Genomic DNA, 18341 nt, shown 5'->3' on the forward strand with positions numbered 1-18341 from the left:
GTAATATGAACAGAAGTGAATCTTTGTATAATCTGGAGGCCCTTAGTCACTGGGACATGTACAGTAGAGGACTCCTGTGCTGCTGGAAGACTCTGTGCAAGTGAACCCTTTGCTGTGGTGAATCTTTGGGCTGTTGGTGTGGCCAGTGTAGCAGAAGCATTAGCTGTGATTGGATTCTGAGCTGCTGCTAGAGCCTTTGTAGATAGGGTATTTGATGTGAGAGATGTCTGGGCTGTTGCTGGGGTGTTTGTGGCTGAATTATTTGCTGTGGTGGGTTTCTGAGTAGTTTGTGAGGCTCCTGTAGCTGGAACATGTACTGTGGAGGGTTTCTGAGGAGTTGGTGAGGCTCCTCTAGCTGGAACATGTACTGTGGAGGGTTTCTGAGGAGTTGGTGAGACTCCTGTAGCTGGAACATGTACTGTGGAGGGTTTCTGAGGAGTTGGTGAAACTCCTCTAGCTGGAACATTTACTGTGGAGGGTTTCTGAGGAGTTGGTGAGACTCCTGTAGCTGGAACATGTACCATGGAGGGTTTCTGAGGAGTTGGAGAGGCTCCTGTAGCTGGAACATGTACGGTGGAGAGTTTCTGAGGAGTTGGTGAGGCTCCTCTAGCTGGAACATGTACTATGGTGGGTTTCTGAGGAGTTGGTGAAGCTCCTGTAGCTGGAACATGTACTGTGGAGGGTTTCTGAGGAGTTGGTGAGGCTCCTGTAGCTGGAACATTTACTGTGGAGGGTTTCTGAGGAGTTGGTGAAGCTCCTGGAGCTGGAACATTTACTGTGGAGGGTTTCTGAGGAGTTGGTGAGGCTCCTGTAGCTGGAACATGTACTATGGTGGGTTTTTGAGGAGTTGGTGAAACTCCTGGAGCTGGAACATTTACTGTGGAGGGTTTCTGAGGAGTTGGTGAGACTCCTGTAGCTGGAACATGTACTGTGGAGGGTTTCTGAGGAGTTGGTGAAACTCCTCTAGCTGGAACATTTACTGTGGAGGGTTTCTGAGGAGTTGGTGAGACTCCTGTAGCTGGAACATGTACTGTGGAGGGTTTCTGAGGAGTTGGTGAAACTCCTCTAGCTGGAACATTTACTGTGGAGGGTTTCTGAGGAGTTGGTGAGGCTCTTGTAGCTGGAACATGTACTGTGGAGGGTTTCTGAGGAGACGGTGTAACTCCTGGAGCTGGGACATTTACTCTGGTTAGTTTCTGAGGAGTTGGTGAGACTCCTGTAGCTGGAACATGTACTGTAGAGGGTTTCTGAGGAGTTGGTGAGGCTCCTGGAGCTGGAACATGTACTGTGGTGGGTTTCTGAATAGTCAGTGAGACTCCTGTAGCTGGAATGTTTACTGTGGTGCGATTTTGAATAATTAATGGGGCTTCTGTACCTGGAGCTTTTGAGTGGTTCCGAGAAGTTGGTGTGATTTTTGTACCTGGAACTGTGGTGGGTTTGTGAGAAGTTGGTGTACCTGGAAGATTTGTAGTGGTAGGTTTAGGAACTGATGGCCGGAACGTGGCAGGTGGAGACTTTCCTGTGGAGAAAAAATGTTGAGAGAAAATCAGCTAAATATTGCTGTCCAACTTAAGATTTTTTAGCCATTGCTTGTTCTATGGCTATTGTCTTTCCCTCTCCATTAACACCTACATATGACTTTTAAGAAGTCAAGTCTTACAACATATTTCCCAAAGAGCTAAAAGGCTGCATTTCTTTTCATTTGATATAAGTTACACCTATTGGTGACTAAAGCAGAGTTATGTCAAAGTAGTATTGAGGCCCTTAAGCTGTTTTCTTGAGAACAAAGGAAACCAACGTTAAAGTCAGAGTGATCTTATTCTGTAACATATCTCTCTGTATTTTCTCTCCCAAATTGCCTGCGTTTGCTCATGCCAAGACCACAGAAAAACAGAATGCAATCATTGGACCAACAGAGAGAATCACAGCATAGTTACTTTTCCCACTGCTTTCAGGATATGTTAGTGAGGTTGAGAACTTACTGTGTTGTACTCCTTCTTAAAGTAACATATCAGTCTGAATAGAAATCACCCCATTTCTCCTGCGCTAGTTACCAACTTTACATATATTAGTGTAGGTCCTCTTTATATTTCAGGTTAGATAACTATTAATGTCAAACTTCCATTAAGAACGTATTCTTAGAATAACAAATCTAACGTCAGCATTGATCTAGTCTTCAGAGCCAGTGTGTCTCTGGGTCACTTACACAAAGTCTGTTATGGCAGCTATTAAGTAGAGCTGAACCCTAGTTTCACCATATCCTAGAGACCTTGAGCAAGTTTTGTAATCCCTCTAAACTTTAGTTTTCTCATCTGTAAAATGAGGATAAAAACAGAGCAGATTGCACAGCATTACTGTAAAGTTTAAGGAAATAATTTAGTAAGTTTTTCACACAGTGTCTGTCCCTGAAGCCACAGGTTGTACCATCCAGTACTCCTGCTGCCAGTCCCATCACACACATCATGCCCTCGTTTATATACACACACCGATGGTGCATGTTGTTTTCTGCTTCCTTACCTGTCTCACAGGATGCTATAAAGAATAACTCCAGTAAAGTACCTACCAGGTAACACAGCACTTAGCGGGCACTCAAAATGTGATAAGATATTATTAGAGTAAGTAAAGTTTTTAAATGGACTTTTCATTCTAAGGCCCTCATATATTCTTTGTTCTACTAAGGTAGTTCTCATTTTGATCCAGAGAATTTTATACTACCATAGAGTATAAATTCCCCAGAAATTAATTTTTATTTATATTTTTCTTATTGTTGTCTAGTTTAATCCCACTGCAGTTAGAAGGCATGCTTTAAATAACTTCAACTTCCTGCAATGCACTGCAATTTAGACCTCAATAGTCAAATTTGGTAAATGTCTCATGTGTACTTGAAACCCGCCATCTGTCATTATGAGGTTCAATGCTCTTATATGTCATTCATTTGATTGTTGCACAAACCTTCTATATTCTTAGTAAAGTTAGTTGCTTGTTCTATTAGCTATTGAGAAACCTATGAATTCTTCAACTATGAATGTGGATTTGTCCATTTTTCTTTCTGTTCATTTTTGCTACATATAGATTGAAACTATTTTATCAAGTGTATACAGATTTTAGCTTGTGTTATCTTCCTGTTTGGGTGGCCTCATTATCATTATAAACTGTTTCAGGTCAAAATATACACTTAGATTAAGATAACTGCACACGTTTATTTTGGGGGGTAATGTATGCATAAAGTACTTCTCCATTCTTTACTTCCAACCATTCTGTATTCTTATAATCAAACTGTGTGTCTTGTAAATAGTAAATATGCTTTCTTTTTAAATCTAGTGTGACAGTCTTAATCAAATTACACTTCATACAATTACTGATACAGTGTGGTTTTATAGCAAACACATAATTAGTTTTCTACCCCACCCATGTATTTTATGTTCCTTTCTGTTTCTCATCCTCTCTTGTTCTTTTTTAGATTAAACATTCATTGTGATTTATTAGCTTGTGATTTATGTATTCTTTTATCATTCTTTGTGGCAACCCTAGAGATTACAATATGTACCAGGCTATAAGTCAGTTATGAAAATTTTCACTTTTACCGCTTTTTTAATACTGCTAAAATCTTATAACTTCTACACTGAGTTTACCTCTTTCTGCCTTTTGTTTTATTACTATGGTGCATTTGTATTCTAAATACAATTCAAACCCAAAAGACATCATATTCATTGTTCTGTAAACTCAGTGTTCACATACCCTTGCCACTGTTCTTCATTTTCTCTTGCATTTTTGTTCTACCTGGCACTATTTATACTGTACTTGAAGAATTTCCTTTAGTTTTTTGCTCTGTACAGGTCTGGCCTGCTGGTGCTGAGTTCCCTCAGTTTTTGTCTGAATATATCTTTATTTTGCATTCAGTTTAGAAGAATATATACATTGGGCATAGAATTCTGGATAAGCAGTTATTATCTTACAGTATTTTAAAGATTTCTTCTTGTCTTTCGGCTTGCACCATATTTTGTAGATAAAGTGATCACTTTTACTGTTGCTCCTATGATGGCTTTTTTTGTTTTTTATTTTTAGTCTCTGAGTAGTCTTATCATTGTTTGAGTTACCAAAGGTTTCCTATGGGGCACATTGAAGTGGTTTGTTTCTATTCTGCTTAGAGTCACAGAGCTTCTTGAATTTGTTGGCTGATATATTTCACCAAGTTGGGAAAACTGTCACTTGTTATCTTTTTGAATATTTCTTCTGTTTCTATTTCTTTTCTCTTCCTTGTCCTCCCCCTCTTTCTTGTCATCTCTCAATTTCTTTCTCCTCTCTTTCTGACATGTTATAGCAGCTTAACATGTCTTTAATGTCCCACACTCTTTTCTATATTTTACATCTTTTTATCTATTGCTGTTTCAGTTTGGACATTTTTAATTAACCTGTCTACCAGTTCATATACTGCTTCCACTGTGTCCAAGTCACTGTGAAAAGCTACCTATTATGTTCTTAATTTCAGATATTTTCCAATGATACATTGGTCATTTTACTCTATTTCTATAGATTCCTGTTCTCCGCTGAAGTTGCCTAAATTTTCTTTTATTCTCTTAAACATTTTAATTACTTATTTTAAAATTCTTTTTTGCTGACTCAATTATATGGATCATCTTTATTAGATTTGGTTTTCTCTTGATTCGGTGATATTTTCTTGCTTCTTTCCATATCTAATAGTTTTTTATTATATGCCAGACATTGTATACAAATATCCAGATGGTACCATAAGATATGCTTTCCTGATAGGCAGACTGTAGTGAGATGATCATCTCTTCAACCTGTCAGGGATTGAGCTGGGTTGCAATTTTAGTAAGATTAGTAAGATTTAGTAAGATTCAGGCTTCCTCTGCTCTTGTCTCTGTTCCCTGGGAGTGGCCCTTCTGGGCTTTGGCTGGAAAGTCTAATGGATCTTTGTTGCCTCAGCCCTGAAAGACTGCAGGAGATCCAGGTCTGTGCTTCAGAGTTCCCCCAGCCCAGCCATCTAGCCTCCTTCCCCACACAGCTTCATAATGAGCACAGGTATCCTACGGAGGAGTGTGGACGTGTGCTTGCTAAAGGCCTGTTCCTCTCATGGGCACTTGTCCAAATACTACCAGGTTCTGAGATCTTACTGGGCATGGTAGAATCACTGGAGCCAGCTTCCCAGGCTCACATGCAGCCCTAGAAATCAGCTAATGGCCAGTGGAAAAATTGGCTTTGCATGTGAGGACCTCAATTCCAGTGTATTAATTTAGCCTTTCGAAACCATTAAAAACTTTGCTGGTTTCTGTCTTTCCTGGAAATGGTCTTTTGTCTGGGTCAAGATGGACCCTCAGCCCAGGTTCAGAATCAGCGTATGTCCCCAGGGAAAAATACAACTGACTCAGCTCAGATTGCTTTGCCTTCATTTCCTACTGCCAGGAATTTTACTTCATTCAGACCTCATTGTTTCCACAGCTGTATCTTATGGCTTTAACAGTACGATTTTTTAAAAGTATATTCAGATTTTGTAGCTGTTTTAATAGAAGTATTACCTGCTGTGACCTACTTGGGCACTACTGTATAGTTTTAAGATCTAAATAACTGTCAATTTAATGACTACGGAAAATAAATAGAAAGTGGATCAAATAAATTGCCTAATTAAAAATACATACAACACAAAACTTTATCATAATGAAATGAGTGCAAACAATAAAATGTTCACCACTTACATTGTCAAATCTCCATACCATAATAATCATTATCATCAAAGGTACATACAAATAGCATAATGATGTAATATTAGTGAGAGTAAACTGGTAAAGTCTATTTGAAAACAATGTTGCTAGTAACTATGAGCCCAGGTGGTTGTTCACATTTATAATTCTAACACTTTCGGAGGCCAAGGCGAGACGATCGCTTGAGGCCGGAAATTACAGACCATGCTGAGCAACACAGCAAGACCCTGTTTCTACAAAAAATATAAAGATTAGCTGGGCGTGGTAGCGCATGCCTGAAGTCCCAGCTGCTCAGGAGGCTGAGGCAGGAGAATCGCTTGAGCCCAGGAGTTTTAGGTGGCAGTGAGCTATGATGACGCCACTCCACTCTCGGCCGGGAAACAGAGTGAGACCCTGTTTCAAAAAAAAAAAAGAAAAAAGAAAAAAGAAAAAAGAAAATGCATTTACCTTTGCTACAGTAATTACACTACAAGGAATTAATTGTATAAGAGTACTTTGACACTTGTGCAAAAACAGATGTACAATATTTATTGTAACATCATTTGTAATAATTTATAAAAATCAAACTAGAACAAAACACCTAAATTCCAAAAGGAGGCCATTTAAATAAATATTACATCCATACAATTGATATTATAAAAGAATTAAATGTATGTTTATTTATAATCTAGAATAAAATACAAGTATTTGTAAAAAATGGTCATTTTTCAGAGTAGGACTGGGGATAGAGAAGAGATTTTCTCTTCCCATTTTATATTCACTTACATGGTTTTAATATATCACCATGTGTATGAACATTTATAGTAAGCTATTTTTAATAAGCAATAATTTTTAAAAATTCATGCTAATAGAATTTCATTTATAATTATAAAAGTAGTATCCTACTTTTGAGACATGTTGGCATTCATCACTACTTAAACACATGCCACCTCGTGGTACTAGGCAATGTTTAATCCAGCTTCACTGATCTTTTAAATATCTCCTAAAATATATTTAAAAAGCAGGTCTAAGGACCCGAGAGTACAAACTGGGTATAAAGAGATGCTGAGGAAAAAGGTATAGAAGGATAAAGAGAGAATGGTCAATAACACACAGAAATTCTGGAGGCAGAAAATAATTGAATGTAATGCAATGACATCAACAGCTAGGCAAGAGTTTCTCAGTTGTCACAACATGTACATCACTACCCTAGAGCCCTGAGTTCAACCTAAGATTGTTCCTCCAATTTAATAAATCATTTCATACACTCTTTTTATAAACAAAGAGCTATCTATATTGACTTACTGAAAGTAAAATGGTATGAAACAAATTTAAGCTAATTTGATAAAAATGACATATTTTGTATATATACATCACATATATTTGTGTGTATATATGCCATAGACCCCTCTGAGAATATGATGAAAAACTTACCCCACAGAAAAATGCAAATATGCACATGTCAAACATTTTTACATTCATTGCTCAGGGAGTTCACAGAATCTCTGCAGCCCCTATAAGAGTAAGAATAAAACAAAAATATGACTATACAAAACATGATTACCTCGGCACTGAGGTGGTGGGCCACTCCACTCTCCTTCATCGCCTTTTGCAGTACAATGAATAGTGTCCTCTCCAATCAGGGTAAAGCCTCTATTACATTCGTACATTACAGCCTGATTATATACATAGTAGTCGCCATCTCCTCGAACTATTCTTCCATTCTCAATTTTTGGTGGTTCTTGACAATGAATTACTTTAAAAAAAAATTCCAACATCTTTTAAATAAATAAAATTGATAAAGCATGTTTTACAAACAAGACTAAAACATGTTAATGATTTCATTTAAAAAGCAAAATCTACCATTTTTCTAAATTCAGCATTTATCACCAATAGATGTTTATAAATGCTTTTATGAAGAAACTCATAGTATATTTGAAGCTGTGAATGCAAATGTTGTAAAATATGAATGCTAAACCTGAGACCAATTCTTAGAAAGATTTAGAACATATATGGAAAACAAAAATTACAACATGTTACATATCAAAATGGTGCTAGAAAAAGAAAATACTGCAGGAGTTTAGAGACAAAAGTAGACCCCTCAGAGACTTTAGGGAGGAAATGGTTTTAAAATTGAGTATAAATCTAATATATACCATTCCTTTAAGGGAGAACAGAGAAGAGAGTATTGCTCTTCATTCCCCAGGGGAAATGATGCACATGAAAGGAGTGGGAATTGAAGTGGCATGCTTGAGAAACCCATACAGAACATTTTGGACAGAGCGAAGATATTAAATGTAAAAATTACATTTTGACTTCTAGAGTAACATTTTTAAGGACATACTGACTCAAAGAGATTTTTATTCAAAATAAATCTTCCTGGCCAGGTGCGGTGGCTCACGCCTATAATCCTAGCACTCTGGGAGGCCGAGGCGGGTGGATTGCTCAAGCTCAGGAGTTCAAAAGCACCCTGAGCAAGAGTGAGACCCTGTCTCTACTATAAATAGAAAGAAATTAATTGGCTAAGTAATATATATATAGAAAAAATTAGCCGGGCATGGTGGGGCATGCCTGTAGTCCCAGCTACTCGGGAGGCTGAGGCAGGATTGCTTGAGCCCAGGAGTTTGAGGTTGCTGTGAGCGAGGCTGATGCCACGGCACTCACTCTAGCCTGGGCAATCAAGCGAGACTCTGTCTCAAAAAAATAAAATAATAAAATAAAATAAAATAAAATAAAAAATAAAATAAATTAAAATAAAATAAAATAAAATAAATAAAAAAATAAATAAAAAAAATAAAATAAATAAAATAAATTAAAATAAATTAAAATAAAATAAAATAAAATAATAAAATAAAATAAAATAAAATAAAAAACAAAATAAATCTTCCTGAGTAGCTGAGCTGAATTTATAAAATAAACACAAAGAAATTATGCTCTAGTTATGCAAAAATAGGCCTCTCCCTGGTAGTTGCCCTGAGAGAAAATCCAACAGGTCTAAATTCTCTAGAGTTATGAAGTTGTTTTATTCTTAAGAAAGAAAGCAATGTAATCACATGCGTATACCAAATTATATTACACCAAACGTACCTAAGTACCAAGAGAATACTAGCAAATTTATAAATTACTCTTAGGCCTTTGACCAAAATAAGGAGCTATTCTGATTTACACCAGTTAAAGTCTGCAGGGACTGTACATATACCATCAGTTCAGTGCAAACACTCTCTGAGAACCTAATTCACACCAGGCATTGTTTTATAAATGTTAAGTATAAAATTCAACAAGATACAGTTCCTATCTTAAAATCCAGTAGGAAAGAGATTCAAAGAGACAAATGCAATACAAAATGTGAGGGTTATCATAGAGATAACCAGCCTGGAAATCTTCCTAAAGGACTAGAACTGACTGTTAATGAGCAAAATATAACCAAGTAAAAAAGGGGCTGAAAAACGTTCAAGGCACACGCAGTAACGTCACAGAATGATGCAGGGGCATGCAGAAACATGAGGTACATGCAAAATAATCACCAGTTTGCACGGATAAAACATAAAACATGAGTGTGGAGAAGTAGGTAGACCATGGCTGCCTTGTAGAATATACTAAAGAGTTTTGACTTAGTAAGTAATGGGAGATACTAATAAGCTCTAAGGAGAAAAGAGAAAAGTCATATCTGTGTTTCGACAGATCACTCTGGGTAAAATATGAATGAAACCTTAACAGAGTGAAAGAATGAGGCCACTGCCTCAGTTTCACCTTTGAACACAGGCAACTAAGATTCCTTCTGCAGGCCCCACACTTGAAAAGGCTGTGCTCTGGCCCTGCCTTGGGTATCTCTCTCCCCAGTAGGTGGATATCTGTAGGGCTGAGAGGACATGGTCAATGACAGCCCATCTTACCACCCCTTCCTCCATTATAGAATATGCTCTAGGAACTAGCACCCAGAATTTCTCGTGCCAATACCCCTTCCATTACCTGAGAGGTCCATTCCCCGGGACCATGTTATTGAGGGTGGTCTACACTGCGTATATACTACCTCTACTGAAAGGAAAATGAAGTTGGATAAGGGTCATGGGGGACGTGGTGGGCATGACTTGGCTATGTAGGCCAAGTTGTCCACTTATGTGTACCAGAGACCCCTCACAGTCAGGGAAGAGGGAGGACTATTTGAGAGAGGGTGGGACATTCATACTCCTGTGTAGGCCCTGAAAATATCAGCAGTGGCCCTGATTGCAACAGTCAAGATGGGGAATGATAAACTGTGTTAGAAGTATACAAATGGAGGATAAAACATAGGTTTGAAAAATATATTGAGGAGGTAAAGCAAAATGAATTAGTGATTACATGGTGGAAGTTGAGATAAAGAGAGTGGTCAGGGATGACGGTCCTTATATACCAGAAAGTGATTCGAGCCTAGCAGGTACCAGTAGTCCACTGAAAGTAATTTCGAGAAAGAAAACACTGGCAGAGAGATAAGAAAATGGGTCCTTCTGATAGTTAGGGCTTCATTCAGAGGTGAACAAGTACCACCTCTGTTTGATGTATAATTAGGGACAATTCTTGAATGTGCTCATGATTCTTTCCTTCTTCACATCCATATTCACACGGGGACATCAATGCAACTTCAAGTGCTTATAGGCCACGGCTGCATACTTGAGGTAAAGCAGCTATTTAGGAATTTACTTTCCACTCAATCTTTTTGGTATGACCAAAACAAAAAAGTTTGGTGGAAAATCAAACCTAGATCCTAAAAGAAATAGGGCTTTCTAGGGACAGCTGAAAACACTGAGGGTGCTTCAGAAAAGGGGCTCTTTCCTGCAGAATGCAGATGTCAGTGGTTGCTAAGTTGGAGAGATGGATAGAACAGTCTAGGAGGAAAATATGAACATCAGGATATTCACCATAGAGTTCAAGACAGCAAACAGAGTAGAACTGTGGCCTAGATGCAGACTAGCACAAACACACAATGGGTTTGTAGTGCAAAAGCTCTTTTGTGCTAGAATATATGCTGGTGTCCACATTCTGATGAAATTCATGACACCAGTTGCTCATGAAAATACTGGCCTCACATGGGAGAATGCTTGTCTGAATCCTGTGACACTTGCCTGGGTCAAAAAAAAAAAATATGGTCCAGCTCCTCTTTGCTTTCAATCTTTAATTTATTATCATTTACAGTGTCTTTTACTGGACGGTTGAAGTGGGGATGGCAGTAAAGGGTAGTAATGGTGACAATTTAAAAACAACCATAATGAGAAAAAAGGAGAAGCAGTAGTAGATCTAGAAGGGTGGGGCACATGGTAGCTGTGCCAGCAACAGACTCCTTAATGGCAAGGTTCATTTTATTTGCCTTCATATCAGTTAACCACAAATGATACCTGTTATACAGTGTCAATCAATAAATGCTTGACAAATTACCCTAGCTCTACTCAAGTTTCCTACTCCTAGTAACACAAAAAACTGGAACCTTAGGAATGATTTTGACAATCATTTTTTCAGAAGTCATTTGCAGAAAGGTAAATTGGGTGTAAAGAAAAAAGGATGGAAGAAAGAAACCTACATTTAAGTCTTGCATGTTTTTTCTCCTCTCAATTTTCAGGAGACATGTGTCTCTAATGGTCATAAATTTGACTGGATATATCCATTTATGATATTATTTCTTTGTCCTATCTTTCTTTGAGAAGTTAAGATTCTCAAGTGCAGAAACCATACTTCTTTATTGTATGACCTTACTTCTCTAATGAAAAAAATATATGTAAAACACTTTAAATAATTACCTCAGTTAATAACTGTAATCCTAAGAAGAGGCATGTAGATAACTCTGGGTCTTAGAAAAATGATGGGTTTCAAGTAAGAATCCTAGCTTACACACGTTCTATTACCATATTGTTTTAGGATGTGGGGTCAAGTGACATTGACTGTCTGAATGATAGCATTTTCTTCTACAAAATTGTGGTGGGAATCCCCTATGTAACTTACTTGACTGTAGAAAGAATGGTTAGATAATCAAGGACCAAGCATAATACAAACCTAACTTTGTTTCAGTTTTCATCCTATAGTTAAGGATATTGGGGCTAAGAAAAGCTTAATGGTTTACCTCCATAGCTAATACCTTAAAGAACATCACTAGAAAAGGTCTTTAAATTAGCAAAGATACTCACACACTCAAAGGTGAGGGTACTACAATTATACACTGTGGATAATTTATTATTTCTCATTGAGCCCCACAACCTGGGTGCTTAGATTTTTAAAAACTCTTACCTCTGCAAGTTGGAAGTGGTTCAGTCCACCCAACATCATCACCTATAATAACACAGATACTATGCTTTGCACCAATTAGTTTGTAGCTGTAGGGACAGAAAAAGAGTGTGTTACATTCACACATTTGACTTTTCTCCAATTCTTCAGAATATTATCTTAAAATATTTACTGAAGCAGTAGATGGATACAAAAGAATAGCTGATACAAGTCCCAACAGCAATTTAAAGGAAAAGAATAAATTAAGTTTAAGAAGGTGACAACCAAAGGGTGAAACGGTAGAACAATATTTTATGTGCATGAGGCATGTGTTAGAAAATATAAAAGGGTTTTAAAACATTATTAAGTAATATAGATGATTGACTATTTTATATTTCTGAGTTTTAAAGGATTAATTCAGGCTTCATAGAATAACAGAATGGACTCATACTTAATGGGTTCAGAGTACTTCCTAGATTGTGTGTGTGTGTGTGTGTGTGTGTGTGTGTGTGTGTGTGTGGAGATGGTCTTGCTATGTCGCTGAGGCTGGTCTTGAACTCCTGGCCTCCAGCAATCCTCCTAATTTGCCTCCCAGAGTCCTAGGATTATACCATGCCTAGCCCAAGATTTTATGCTAATGACCCAAATGACATCTGTGTTTAGTATAGGAGACAAGTGATACTGATATTTTTATTTTATAAAGAGTAAGGACTGGCCGGGCGCGGTGGCTCACGCCTGTAATCCTAGCACTCTGGGAGGCCGAGGCGGGCGGATTGCTCGAGGTCGGGAGTTCGAAACCAGCCTGAGCGAGACCCCGTCTCTACTAAAAAAATAGAAAGAAATTAATTGACCAACTAAAAGTATATATACAAAAAATTAGCCGGGCATGGTGGTGCATGCCTGTAGTCCCAGCTACTCGGGAGGCTGAGGCAGGAGGATCGCTTGAGCCCAGGAGTTTGAGGTTGCTGTGAGCTAGGCTGACGCCACGGCACTCACTCTAGCCTGGGCAACAAAAGTGAGACTCTGTCTCAAAAAAAAAAAAAAAAAAAAAAAAGAGTAAGGACACACACACAGAGTAAAATAGCATAATTCAATTTGCATATATGAAATGAGAAAATATATGTAACCTTTTTTTTTTTAAGTTAGACTTTGTGTTTTGAGACAGAGACTCACTCTGTTGCCCGGGCTAGAGTGCCGTGGCATCAGCCTAGCTCACAACAACCTCATACTCCTGGGCTCAAGCAATCCTTCTGCCTCAGCCTTCCAAGTAGCTGGGACTACAGGCATGCGCCAACATGCCTGGCTAATTTTTTCTGTATATTTTTAGCTGTCCAATTAACATCTTTCTATTTTTAGTAGAGACTGGGTCTCACTCTTGCTGACTGGTTTTGAACTCCTGACCTTAAGCGATCCTCCCACCTAGGCCTCTCAGAGTGCTAGGATTACAGGCGTGAGCCATCGCGCCCAGCCCATGTAACTGTTTAAACATTGTCTGAGACACTGATGGTACTCAATGAGTTCCTTTTCCCTGCACAGAGAACTTATAAAAGAACTTAGGCTAGAATGCTTTCCACTAGGAATAAATGTCTTTGGTCTATGATATTTCTTTTTTTTTCTGAGACACAGTCTCACTCTGTTGCCTGGGCTAGAGTGCCATGGCGTCAGCCTAGCTCATAGCAACCTCAAACTCCTGGGCTCAGGCAATCCTCCTGCCTCAGCCTCCCGAGTAGCTGGGACTACAGGCATGCGCCACCATGCCCAGCAAATGGTCTATAATATTTCATCAGTTTGTTTGCATATAAAATCACACAGATGCAAATTCATTATTTAGGCCACTTCAAGATTGGTTTCATTTTAACACTTGAAGGATTATTTTGGCAAGTATCATGAACATCTCAAATTTCTGTCTTTACCTGTAACATTTTATATTGAATCACATATGTACTGAAATCTAACAATTTAGAGAATTTGGTGGCCTCAGAAATCTTCCCTTCTTGCCCCATTTTACTAAATTTAACTGTGATGAGTTCATGACAAACAATCTGTGAGGAGAGGGGTTGATTTTGCTGCTACCCGCTTGTGAATACCAGTCATGAAACTAACAATGTCCATCTTAAGTCCTAATTTGTTTTCTCATTTCTTAAATAAAGAATTTTAGTACACTAAAACTTACCCTTTATCACATAAGAAGTTAATGGTTGCACCAAATAAGAAGTCAGTTTTTACATTGATCTGACCATTTGATAATTCTCCAGGATGAGTACATGACTTTTCTAGATAAGAATACAAATATTTTTTTCATTAAATTATTAGACACACAGACAAAAAGGTAACTATGTGAGGCAGTAGATTTGTTAATTAGTTTGATTATGGTAATCATTTCACAACGTAAACATATATCAAAAATCATGTTGTATACCTTAAATAATACAATTTTCCCTTGTCAATTATACCTCAAGAAAGCTGGAAAAAAAGGTATGAAAAAGTTAGCAGGCATATATATGCAAATCCACCATCTGAACCATTGTGATTTCCTATGCTTAGACTTCTTTATTTCTACCTTTGTAAGATTCAAAAAAAGCAACATATGAAGAATATTTACTTATTTCAAATAGGGTAACCTCAAATTAATTACATGTGCAATTTGTGAGTGCATAAATATTTCTTCCACAAAACTATTTAGCTTGTCAAATTTAAAATAAATTATCACGGTTCTTATAAAAATCATTTTCAATATTAACATATACACATAGAGTTCTAGCATGAACAAAGGAAGAGGTACTATTTACCCCAAACACCAAATGATTGGGAATACTTTATTTGGGAGACAGGGGGCCAAGTTTTCAACACAGGGAATACTTTTAAAAATTATACTCACTTGTACAAAACTCAGCTGGTTTGGACCATTCTAAATTCTGAAGGCAAGTTAGTGTTCCTGATCGACCAGGTACCCTTCTGTACCCCAAACGGCACTCATATTCCACAGTGGACCCAACTGGAAAATAATTCTGGCTGCTATAAATCTTTTTGAGCATTGCAAACTGTAGCTGGGGTGAAACGTTACAGCTACCTAAAAGTATTAACAAAAGCAACAACAAAACAAGTATCACTCTTTATTTCATAATCTATGTTTAATTATCTGGAATATTCTTAACTTTAAATCACCCTCGTTTTTACTTCTTTGCACATATTTAGTATTTAAATATATTTATATCACTATGGCATTTGCAATGTATCAACAGTATTTACATGTATACTTTATTTCCTAGTTACTAGAGGTCTGGGAATAATATTTGGTAAACAGATGTGATTATCCCCATTTTCAAAAAATATAACCCATTTAAGTTGCCTGGCACAGTTCTGGCATTCCACAAATGTTGTTTCTCTTACCTGCCCTAAGAAATTACAGAGCACGGTAAGGTACAGGGATAGACGAGAACCGATTATTTCGAGACTCCTGGACTGACATCAGGCACAACGGCAATTCAAAGCAATCACAATAGCTAATTTTACTGAATACATCTAAATGTTTTACACATAAATTCATTTAATCACCACAAGAAGCCATGGGGATAAGGATCAGATGAGCCAACTGTGTGTACAAAGTGTTTACAAGCTGTAAACAGCCAGGAAAATGTGGATCTAGAAAGGCATGGTAAAGTGGAAGGAGCACTGGATTTGTAGTCAAAAAGCCCAAGTTTGGGCTTTGGTTCTTTGGCATAAAAGCTCCTGATTTCCAGGAAGTTATTTACCTTCCAGGGACCTGTTTCCTCAACTGTAAAAATGGGATAAGAATCCCTACTAACCTCATGAGGTGGTTTGGAGGATTAGATAAAGTAACCTGTGGAAGAGTTATAAACTCTAAAACATGATACATGTGTAAAGGCTTACTTCATCATACTATCTCTATCATGCATACATAAAAATAAAAAGTTAAAGCCCATTTCACACATGGTTTCAAAAAGTATTTGTGGCAGTTTCTATATTTACTGTCACTTCAGAGCTATTCAAAGGCAGGTATCAAATCTTATCTGTTTTGTTAAGTCTTATTTTTATCTTTACTTGTATATCACAAAGTTAATGGAGGACTATATGTATAATAGATTTTTTTCCTCCAAGATAATGCTAACATATATTTTACTGAACAAAAGGGCCCATGAGATGTGGATGATGCAATGTACATTTACCCAAAGCAAATATCTTCATTGCTTTTATTTCTATGGGCTATCTTAGTATTCAACACCATTACTATGTTGACTCTAAAACAACTCTTCACTGGGCCTCTCATTCATTTTTTAAAATTCATATATATATTTTTCACAGCAATCAGAAGATGTGGGATGTTCTCAACACAAAGAAATGATAAATGTGATGGATATCCTGATCACCCTCATTTGACCATTACACATTGTATGTATGTGTCAAAATATCACATGCACCTTGTAAATATGTTCAATCATTCTGACAGATTGAAATAAATATTAAGACCTTTTTAAAATGTCATGATAGAGTTGGATTTGGTAAGTTCTACTTTACAAAATGGAATTTAAGAAAACAGATCACCTATGATATGTGTCTCAAGGTAATTGCCAAATATTTTCATAATTTACTGTCTAAACAGTACCTTTTGTTTATTTTCTCTGTTAGCCTGTTCAGGAGATACACTGTTAGGAAGAAAACTCTTAATTAAGAACCATGGGGTTCTCATGGAAGTAATGCCTTCAATTAGCTCGAGTATTAAGTACCAACTTGGTATCCCCCGCGGTTTAATAATGCTAGAAAACTATCAATTACCAATCACTCCAAAGAGAGATAAAAATAAACTTAACAAGATACATTCCAATCTCACAATTTTACTTTAAAAAAAGAACTTACGGTTACAGAATTCTGAAATCTCTGACCATTGATCATTCCCAAGACAGATTACTGAGTCTGTTTGGCCAGGAACTTTTACAAAGCCTTCATTACATCTGTATGTTACTGTGCTATTCACCGGAAAACTTGAAAGACCTCTCAAGTCCAGGTGGGCATTAGGTACTTCTGGGGGAGAGCTGCAGTCACCTAGGCAGGAAAAAGCAGAACTGAAGGAAATACCTTTTTGAAATGCATGCATAGCAATATTGTTTCCCCAAGACTTAGAATAAAGGAAGCAGCAAAGGCTTTTGATATACATATACTATTTCCACCCAGTGCTCAACTGACAAACATGGAGAACATGCTAGGCTTCGTGTCTTGTCAAATAAGAGAAGACTAAAATAAGCCCAGAGTAAATAAATCCCACCTCTTCGTTATTAAAACAAAAGTGGCTTAGAATTTATCCAGTGTCCACGTACATGCCTTTGCTAGGCACACCTAAGACAGAGACCCCCTTGTTACACTGTACCTGAAGGAAATGACAGGAAAGTGGGTAGCGCCATGTGTGGCACCTGACAGGACTCTGTGCTGAGAGGCGGGAGCGGTCAGCTATTCGTCCTCCCACCCTTTTAGACAAGCTTGTTGGGGGGAATTCACTCTCTGGGAGCCCTCCCTTTTGCCTTTCCCGGTCTGGCTGCTAGGCAAACTCAGCCCAGGCTTCCTTAGCCCTCCGCGCCCACCCCTGAAGCCATGCCAGCTGGGGTCCAGCACAGCGAGGTCTCCCAAAAGCTGGCTGGCGGTGGAGCTCCTCTTCCGGCCCCAAGGAAGTCGGAGCCCTGCGCCTTAAAGGTAGAGGATTAGGGGAACAACGACCCACGTCCACTTTCCTCACCTCCCAGGTCCCCAGGCCCTCTGCGTGGTCACGGAGACCAACCTAACCCTCAGTATCCACCCCAAACGGAGCCCAGGGGCTGAAGGAGCCGGGCTGGGTCCACGGGCCGCCACTCACCCCGTGCGGCTGGTGGCCACAGTAGCAGCAGGTACAGACAGCCGAGACGCAGCACTGTGGGGGCGCTCGGGCGCGCGAGACTCATGGCGGGAACAGGAACCCGGACCCGGGACTCCGCCTAGTTTGCAGCCAGAGGAAGCCAGCGGGAGCGAGGAGCTCAGTGTAAGAACACCACCGAGTAAACTCTCAGAGGACAGTTCTATTAAAGTCTTGGCGGGGGCGGCGCCGGGGCTCTGTTTTACCGACAGGGCGTGGCATAGAGGAGGGGTTTGTTGCAGTGAAAGGGACTGGGCGGGGCTCACGCGTCATCCGCCCCCGGGGAACCCAGACTCGGGAAGACTGGTTCCGGGACCATGGAAGAGTGCTCATGTACAAGACATCATGACTTTCTATTTCTACTGCTTCGTGGGGCCTACAATGGGTTGTCGGCTGGATAGGTATTATAAATATCTGCTTGCTAAGAAAAAAAAAAAAAAAGAAAAACCGGAGCGGACATGGGAGAGGGTAGTGGTTCAAATAACGCAGGCATCCCTTACCTGGACTCTGAGTTG

At 38.7% G+C, this 18341-nt stretch overlaps 2 protein-coding genes across 8 annotated transcripts in view; both read right to left on the minus strand.

Moving 5' to 3' along the window:
* LOC105869192 (complement decay-accelerating factor) overlaps nucleotides 1–18054 on the minus strand; it is a 55648-nt gene extending 37594 nt beyond the window's left edge. For 2 of the 7 annotated variants that reach the window (XM_075996883.1, XM_075996882.1), the window contains exons 1-7: nucleotides 17791–18053; nucleotides 16803–16988; nucleotides 14806–14997; nucleotides 14101–14200; nucleotides 11952–12037; nucleotides 7264–7455; nucleotides 1376–1519 (exon numbers count right to left, since the gene is read on the minus strand). In XM_075996883.1, coding sequence (XP_075852998.1) covers nucleotides 1376–1519; nucleotides 7264–7455; nucleotides 11952–12037; nucleotides 14101–14200; nucleotides 14806–14997; nucleotides 16803–16988; nucleotides 17791–17875 — 985 coding nt within the window. In that variant the 5' untranslated portion in view covers nucleotides 17876–18053. Of the gene's footprint in view, nucleotides 1–1375; nucleotides 1520–4673; nucleotides 6114–7263; nucleotides 7456–11951; nucleotides 12038–14100; nucleotides 14201–14805; nucleotides 14998–16802; nucleotides 16989–17790 lie in introns of those variants that run through there. The other 5 variants (XM_075996888.1, XM_075996886.1, XM_075996885.1 and 2 more) reach the window with 5 other exon arrangements.
* On the minus strand, nucleotides 3–1370 carry LOC142863841 (uncharacterized; the record flags this gene model as incomplete). The annotated part of the gene is made up of 1 exon (XM_075996909.1): nucleotides 3–1370. A coding segment is annotated over one exon (1368 nt), but the record flags the coding sequence as incomplete, so codon positions are not given.
* Nucleotides 18055–18341: the final 287 nt, after the last annotated feature.

This window comes from Microcebus murinus, chromosome 23 (genome assembly GCF_040939455.1).
Source record: "Microcebus murinus isolate Inina chromosome 23, M.murinus_Inina_mat1.0, whole genome shotgun sequence".
Classification (NCBI taxonomy): Eukaryota; Metazoa; Chordata; class Mammalia; order Primates; family Cheirogaleidae; genus Microcebus; species Microcebus murinus.